At 52.1% G+C, this 8,749-nt stretch overlaps 1 protein-coding gene across 3 annotated transcripts in view; it reads right to left on the reverse strand.

Annotated features, from left to right (window-relative positions):
* XYLB (xylulokinase) overlaps positions 1-8,749 on the reverse strand; it is a 43,827-nt gene that overhangs the window by 25,411 nt on the left and 9,667 nt on the right. For 2 of the 3 annotated variants that reach the window (XM_024132253.3, XM_024132254.2), the window contains exons 5-9: positions 7,601-7,687; positions 6,834-6,962; positions 5,946-6,011; positions 4,193-4,265; positions 1,828-1,946 (exon numbers count right to left, since the gene is read on the reverse strand). In XM_024132253.3, coding sequence (XP_023988021.1) covers positions 1,828-1,946; positions 4,193-4,265; positions 5,946-6,011; positions 6,834-6,962; positions 7,601-7,687 — 474 coding nt within the window. Of the gene's footprint in view, positions 1-1,827; positions 1,947-4,192; positions 4,266-5,945; positions 6,012-6,833; positions 6,963-7,293; positions 7,431-7,596; positions 7,688-8,749 lie in introns of all 3 variants that reach the window. The other variant, XM_024132255.3, reaches the window with a different exon arrangement.

Raw genomic sequence — 8,749 nt, forward strand, 5'->3', positions numbered from 1 at the left:
GAGGATGCAAGGTGGGAAGCGTCTGCTACACTGTATCTCCAAATATTTTCCTGCAGAAAAGGAGAGAAAGCCATTTGGGCACCACCTTCAGAAAAAGGGATGACAGAAAACATGGATTTTGCTTGTTTCCCCCCATCACGTGGGTACCTATGTCACAAATGAAAATACACTTTCCACTATCAGTTCTTTTCCGTTCCTCAAGCTGCTGGTGTCTGCACGGGCTACCTCTTGGAGGCACGTGTTCCTGGCATAAGGCAAACAAAGCCGGTTGCCGTGGACAAAACACTGCTCTCCATCTCACTTGAAACTAAAAGCCGGGGCTTCCCTGGTGGCGCAGTGGTTGAGAGTCCGCCTGCCGATGCAGGGGATACGGGTTCGTGCCCCGGTCCGGGAAGATTCCACATGCTGCGGAGCGGCTGGGCCCGTGAGCCATGGCCGCTGAGCCTGCACGTCTGGAGCCTGTGCTCCGCAACGGGAGAGGCCACAGCAGTGAGAAGCCTGCATACCGCCAAAAAAAAAAAAAAAAAAAAAAAAAAAGCCGTGTGTGGAATACCAGTCCCAGAGGCTTGGCTGTTTTCTGTTAGCCCTTCCTTTTTCTTTCTACTGTGCATCAGCCTGCCCGGGTCCTGAACTGTCTGCTTCTACAGGGCAGGACACCCTTAATTTAAGCTCTGTGCGCTGGCCTCACGGCACCCTCTGGATCATGACGATTTGGCTTTGAGACTCTGCTCATGGTGGTAAAGGCTGTTTTCAGCAGGTCACTGTTCATCTCAGAAAGTGCTTCTGTGGTTGGGACTCCACACGTGAGAGGAGTAAGGCACTCATGATAGCCTGGTTCTCCTGGTGGCCCACCCCTCCCAGCTCTGTGACTCTCCCTGGGACTCAGGGGCCCTTATCTTTCCTTCGCAGCCAACGCTCTGCACCACCCAGGGGTTCTACTTGTTCTGGCTGTGGGGCACATGCTCCCCGCCAAAGGGCCGAGTGCAGGGCCCAACCAAGAACTTAGCCGGCCAACTAGGGGAAACCAGGGCGTGGACAGCCAGTGTCTATTCCGAATGTGGGTGCCACACTGATGGTTAAAGGTTTTTTGTTTTTAATAAATTTATTTATTTATTTTTGGCTGCATTGGGTCTTTGTTGCTGCACACGGGCTTTCTCTAATATTGCAGCGAGTGGGGGCTACTCTTTGCTGCAGTGCATGGGCTTCTCGTTGTGGTGGCTTCTCTTGCTGCAGAGCACAGGCTCTAGGAGTGCAGGCTTCAGTAGTTGTGGCACGCGGGCTCAGTAGTTGTGGCTCGCGGGCTCTAGAGCACAGGCTCAGTAGTTGTGGTGCACGGGCTTAGTTGCTCTGCGGCATAGGGGATCTCTGGGACCAGGGCTCACACCCATGTTCCCTGCATTGGCAGTTGGATTCTTAACCACTGTACCACCAAGGAAGTCCCTGGTTAAAGCTTTTTAATTGAATTGTTTGGTTTTTTGCTGTTAAGTTGTATGAGTTCTTTATATATGTATTGGATATTAACCCTTTATCAGATATATAGTTTGCAAATATTTTCTCTCATTTGATAGGTTGCCTTTTCACTTTGTTGACCGTTTCCTTTGCTGCGTAGAAGCTTTTTACTTTGATGTAGTTATTGCACCTGAGTATAAGACACTGATACAGACATTTTGCTCTGAATCACGTCAAATACTTATCTTGTACTAGACAAAGTCACATGTGTGTGCCCGTGTGTAAATGGATGGGTGTGTGTGTGTGTGTGTATACTACACAGCTTCCCCAGTAGCTGCCAGCTCTCCAGTGAGCCGCGTCACTGGCCAGGGAACCTACCACAACCGAGCATGATGGCACCGGCAGGCCGAGCTTCTCCTCTAAATGAGGTGCACAGGCACCAAGGCAAGCCTGCGACCAGACTTTGTCCTGGATCCGCAACAAATTCATTCCAGAACCTAAGGAAGGAAGGAAACAAGAAAGAGAAATCTTAAAAAAGGACCTTTTGTAAAAATGCACAATTCTGGCCGAGAGTGGATCATTCTTGCAGCAAACGTATACCTGGAGCTCTTTCCCGATGGAACGTATACAATGTGCCTGGTTAACTCTGGAACCAGAGAGCCAGAGGTCAGCAGGGCCCTTAGAAACACATGCCTCCGCCCCCCGAAACATTCCTCATGGGCTTAAATCCCACAGTTAGCCTGGAAATCCACTGCTCTAAGGCCTGGCTCGGGGAGGGGAGCTCCCACCAATGTCACCTAGGATGGCTCTGCGTGTCCCCTGGGGTTCAAGGCTAGCGGCAGCCCTGGCACCGATGTGGGTCAGCTCTCAGGGACTTCCCAATCACATCTAACTTTTCGAGGAAAGCTCTCAGACGCCTCTAAACTTCCTCATGCTCGTCACTAAGATCAGCTAACTCTTCCCTAAAACGATCTACTTCTCCCAAGGTTCTCCTGAGGATGGGGAGGGGGGAGAACCCAGAGCTCAGGTGGACAGCCCTCCTCCTCCTCTGTGGGCCCAGGTGGAGGCAGGCAGGTGGGTTCGGTGCTGCTAGAGCCCTGTGCCCATATGACATGGTCAGACTGCTGGTAAATTAAGAGGTGACTTCTGGACAGTGAGGGGAGTGGGTGGAGACCCAGCTGAGGATGAAGCTCAGGAATGTCTAGAGCAACAACGTAACATTCCCCAGCAGCACTTAGCAGCTGGCTGGGGTGAGTATGGAGGACACAGGTGGATACAGGCTATTCCATGGGTAGGGCTCTGCTGGTCTGAGCTCCAAGGAGCTGGGTTCCTGTGTGGGACGAAGCTTTTCTTCTCCAGATTGGGAGCGAAGCTTCGGGACCACTCCCTAGTCACCCTACTTGCCCTGAAAACTAGACTAGCGTCTGGTACACGACAGCACTCACACACTTCAGCTGAGCTCCCAGAGACTCGGAGCGACTCGAGGCTCTTCCGAGGCCACTCTCCCAGGCCTGGGCTCTTGCTCTGCATTCTCCTCCCTCCATGCTAGTCTCACCCAAGCGCTCCTTCAGCAACCTCCTCCCAGCTCTCCTTCTTCACTGGCATCGTTTGCATTTACTTATTTGTTTGTTTGTTTGTTTATTTATCAGAGTATAGTTGCTTTACAATGTTGTGTTCGTTTCTACCGTTCAGCACAGTGAATCAGCTATACATATACACATATCCCCTCTTTTTTGGATTTCCTTCTCATTTAGGTCACCACAGAGCACTGAGTAGAGTTCCCTGTGCTATACAGAAGGTTCTCATTAGTTATCTGTTTTACACATAGTATCTGCATTTATTTTTGTTAGGGTTTTGATTCCAGAAGCTCACCACTCTCATGAGTTCCCCAAATGTGGACAAAAACTTCAATAAGTAACTCCTTGTGGGAGCCAGGCTCCAGGATGATCCCTACTCATCCCCTAGTGTTCACACCGTTTGAGGTCCCCTCTCCCTGTTCCCGTAGGTCTGTGTGACCAGGGACAGGGATGTACATCACTCCCAAGATCATGTGAAAGACTCTGCAGCTTCTGCTCGGCCGCTGTCTCCTCTCACCCCTCACTTGGGGTGAATCCAGCTCCCATATGGGGAAGGGGCTCACGTGGCAAGGAACTGAGGCCTCTGGCCCACGGTCACGTGAAGTGGATCCTCCAGCCCCAGTCAAGCCTTTAAGTGACCGCAGTGCTGGCGGCCAGCTTGACTGCCACCTCCTAAGCGACCCTAGGCCAGAACCATCCAGAGAAGCCACTCCCAGATTACTGACGTTCAGAAACTCTGTGAGATAATAAACATTTATGACTCTCAGCTGCTAAGCGCTGGGGCCATTTGTTACACCGCAAAAGATAATACACTCGGGGGCTTCCTTGGTGGCGCAGTGGTTGCGCGTCCGCCTGCCGATGCAGAGGAACTGGGTTCGCGCCCCGGTATGGGAGGATCCCACATGCCGCGGAGCGGCTGGGCCCGTGAGCCATGGCCGCTGAGCCTGCGCGTCCGGAGCCTGTGCTCCGCAACGGGAGAGGCCACAGCAGAGGAAGGCCCGCACACAACAAAAAAAAAAAAAAAAAAAAAAAAAAAAAAAGATAATACACTCCCTTCTTGGCAACAGACGGTAGGGCTGGAAGACTGGCACCCACCCGGGTGCATGGGGCTCACGCTGCCCGCACGCCTGCTCAACAGACCCACACCATGGACTCCGAGGACTTACCGTCACTGTAGTCAATAGGAGAGTGAGACCCAAGGAACAGAGAAGCAGCAAAACTACTGACCAAGGAAATTCTCTGCAGAAGAGAGAAACACAGTGAGATTTATGACTCACTTCCATAAACAACTGACTACTTTCTGACACACACACAACAGGACAAGAGTTTTAAACTGGGGAGGGAAGTCGAAATTTTGAGCAAGATGCCCCAGCAATGTGAGGGACTGAGTATCCCTCAGTCCTTCAGAGCATTTTGAGCGGCTGGAACACCAAGAAGTGACTCCTTAGGAAAGCCCCTTGCTCTGCAGTTTCTGACAAGCCATAAAACTGTCAAGTTCAAAATGGAAAAAAAAAAAAAAAAAAAAAAAAAGGGAGTTCCCTGGTGGGAAGGATTCTGGGTTTTCACTGCATCCCTGGTCAGGGAACTAAGATCCTGCAAGCTGCGAGGCACGGCCAAAAATAAAAACCAACAACAAACAAACCAACTACAAAACCTTATAAAAAAGCCACGCTTAAGGAAGCAGGTTTTCACCCAGAATCCATATGCCAGGGAGTGTGGTGCCCTGATTTCCCTCCTCCATGTCTGTGGTCTTTATATCTAGTCACAGAGGAAGTGGGATGCGTGGCCACAGGATTCAGAAACAACAAACACAGTCTCAGGGGTTCAGAATGAGAAGGGAAAGCCGGCCCCTCAGAAGCCAGAGGCACCAAACATGAGCGGGAGGAATTGATAATGGATTCTAAATGTCACCCTGAGGGTCTCTGCTTCCACATGGGAATCACGGGCCCTTGGACCAGGGGAGAGAATGCCATCACCTCCTGTCCCCAGTTGGGCGACCTTTGTTCCACACATAGAATTCAGAGAATTTTTATCAGCCCCTCCACCCAAAACCTTCATTAACGGCTAACGCTGCAGAGTAATCTGGAACCTTGAATCATTAAATTAAAAACTGCATGTTAACGTCCAAGATTTAAAAGGCAGTTTGGTTTAACACAAGCTGATCATTTTCTAATTACTCAGAGAGGACAATCACTAGCCAGGATGTTGAGCTGCTTCTCAGGCAGCATTAAGTGCTGGCTTTCAGCAACTGTGGATCAAGGAATGAACCTGGGTTCCTGGCTCTGGTTGAAGGGCCACAGCTGGAGACATTGGTCCAGCCTTACAAATTTCCTAAGAAAACAAGGACCCCACACCAATCAAATGCAGGTAACCATCCTGCATTAACCAAAGAAATTGAGTAGACAGAGCCTAAGGGCACCCAGATCTCCTCCTCAGGTGGTCCCAGGAAGACACCAGTCCCCTGCTCCCACCCTGACCCTGAACTCCACCCTTCTGGTCAGGAGAGCCCCGGAATTCTCTTTCCCACAATTCCGTTCTTTCCCTCCTCTTTGGAAAAAGCCTGACAATGAGAACAGAAGCAAATTGAATATATATCATTTTTAATGTCTGCTAACCAATGTTTTTAGCCCATGCACATGAGATTTATTTATGCTAAGTTATAAAAGGAATTCAACTGTGACTTTTAATCAAAGAGGGCTGTTTAGGGACTTCCCTGGTGGTCCAGTGGTTAAGACTTCGCCTTCCAATACAGGGGGTGAGGTTCGATCCCTGGTTGGGGAGCTAAGATCCCACACGCCTCGCGGCCAAAAAAACCAAAAACAGAAGCAATATTGTAACAAATTTTAAAAAGACTTTAAAAATAGTCCACATCAAAAAAAAAAAAATCTTAAAAAAAAAAAAGAGGAACATTCAACCAACCTCTGTGTGTGCATAGGCCTCGGGGTTCTGCTGGTAAAGCTTTGCAATTTGGTTTCCTGTAAATCGCTGGAAAAAGAGTGCAAATTCTTAAAAACCCAAATCCTACAGGGAATGATCAACTTCATAAAGTAAAGTTAGTGTAGCATGCTCTGAAGATTAGTTAGCATAATGAAAGCTTAAGGCCTCAAATCTGGAAATGTTTGATGTCTGCTGAACATCCTTAGTAATAACCTCGCTCCTCACACAGGAGGGTGTCTGCTCTGACCGAGGGCACCCATGCAGGGGACTCAGGTATTATCCCCACCCACATTCTTCTTCCTTAAGGCAACCCAAGTGGGGCTGGTCCTATCCCCCAAACCTCTGCTCCAGGGAGTATCGAATTACCCCAGCTGGGCCAACAGCAGCCACCCTATGGGATGGGGTAGGACCATGGATGAAGCCAACAGGAAAGAGGCATTCTTATTTTTTTTACTTTCCCAGGAGCTGCACTAAGCATCTTACAAGCACTGACTCCTTTCAGCTCCAAAACTACCCAAAATGTAAGTGCTATTTTTATCTCCAGGTTAAAGAGGCTGAAACTGAGGTGCCATCATCACCCCCATACACAGTACAGCCTTGGTCACACCTCAGCTCTGACCTGGGAGGTCTGAGGAACAAGAGGAGGTCTGCCATGCTCGCTGAGCAGCACACATGACCTTGCTCAGAATCAGGGGCCAGAGTGCCCAGTCCTGGCTCCACAGGGGTGGCACCCACACAGCCTCACGTGATCCCCACAGGGACAGGTCACCAGAGTGTCCTCCCAGACACCCAGGGAGAAGTCACCAGAGCCAGCAACCGGACCTTCCTCATGGCCCAGCCCGTCCCCAGCCCGTGGCGGGCGTCGCCCACCTCATAGGCGCGGGACCCGGTGAGGCAGCTGAGAGCCTGGGCCCCGCCCACGGTTGCCTCCAGCTGGCGGCACTGGGCTGTGGTGCTGGAGTCCATCCACACCGGGCAGTCACTGATGGAGAAACAGGCCTGGAAAGAAGGGGCAGAGGCACAGGCATGAGCTCCGCCCACTGACTCTGGGGGTTGCCCTGGAGCTGGCAGTCACGCCCATCACAGCAGCTGTGGACGCCTCTTCCCTGGATGTGACCTTGGAAGACCCACGGGCAAGCCCTTCATGTCCAAACCTCGGCCCGGCCTAGCGGGGTCTCTCCCCAGAAAGCTCAAGGTGGAAGGTTCTGGCGAGGACACCTGAGCACCACAGGCAACTCCAGAGATGGGTGGTGAAGGGCCGGAGCTGCAGCAAAGGGCAGCTTGGCGGGGGCCTGTGGAGCCTGGGAGAAAAGGAGACGCCGCAGCCTACCTTCCCAGCATCACCGGGAGGCATCACGTCCCAGGGGGAGATTCCTGAGGGGGGAACTCGCCACAGAGTCCTGCTGGGCTGGAGGGGACCAGTGTGACGTGGGCTGTTAGCACCTGAGCCTCTGTCCAGACAGCAGGGATGTCTGTGGCAGGCAGGCAGGGAAGACCACGCTCACAGGACTGCTGCCCAAGCCAACTTCCCACACCCCTGACGATGCACAAAAGCCCCAGGCTTCAGGGCCCACAGGATTCGGGGCCCTTCTCCCCGCTACGGAAGTTTCTCAGACTCTCACAGCACGGCCAGTTACCTGCAGCTGCTCATGCAACAGGAGGTCCGGTGACAAGCTTGTCAGCACCTGGCTGGCCCCAGCCTTCCAGTACACGCTTCCATGTTGCTGCCGAGGGAAAACCCAAGCCCATGTTCACGTGGCCGTGGCCACACACCTGTGTCAGCCTCCTGGAGACCCAGAAAGATCCCAGACCACACGTCAAAGAACTGGACTCCAAGCCTGCCCCGCCACTTGTAAGTCGCAGAGGTCATCACCTTTATGAGACTTGGTTTTCATTTCTATAATATGGGGAGGAACTCTGCCCTGTCCACCTCAAAACTTGTAGGAAGGGTCCAAGAAACTACTATCAGTCTGGATTTTGGTGGCTTTGTAAAACTGTATTTAAATATATTGCTCATAATATTACCTGACATTCACTCATTCACTCACTTACCCATTATTCATTCAACAAACATTGATGGATCACCCAGATCGTGCCAGGCATGGGACAGATGACTAGGGTAGTATTGTCGCTACTCTGCAGGATACTGGAGTTGAGTCAGGGAAAAGGACACAAACGGACAAAACCCTATTAAGTGCAGTGGCAGGGCTGTGGGAACACAGAGGAGGGGCATCTAGCCAGCTGGGGGTGCAGGTGGGTAGAAGTGAACGTGATAATTAAGGAAGGATCCCAGAGCTGAAGGTGGAGGTGCTCCACGCAGAGAGTAACCACAGCTGAGAGAGGCTGGCAGGTGCACGGAAGGGGCCTGAGGCTGGGGCGGGGGGCAGTGGGGACTGGAGGGGGAGGTGACAGCCTAAGCCTTGACATCCATGCTCGGGAGGCTGGGGTTTATCTTGGGGTGGTGAGAACTCTGGATTGGCAGGGGAGTGACATGGCCAGGGCTGAATGTATGAAAGGGCTTGTGGGAGTCATGGAGAAGGTAGGTTGGAGGAAGGGAGGAGAAGCAGAGGCCTAGAGAAAACTGATGGGTACTAGGCCTGGGGCAACAGAGGCGGAGTTGGAGAAGAAGTGGCAGACTCAAGAGTCATGTACAGGGCTTCCCTGGTGGCGCAGTGGTTGAGAGCCCGCCTGCCGATGCAGGGGACACGGGTTCGTGCCCCGGTCCGGGAGGATCCCACATGCCGCGGAGCGGCTGGGCCCGTGAGCCATGGCCGCTGAGCCTGCGC

The sequence above is a fragment of the Physeter macrocephalus genome, chromosome 18, assembly GCF_002837175.3.
Source record: "Physeter macrocephalus isolate SW-GA chromosome 18, ASM283717v5, whole genome shotgun sequence".
Taxonomy (NCBI): Eukaryota; Metazoa; Chordata; class Mammalia; order Artiodactyla; family Physeteridae; genus Physeter; species Physeter macrocephalus.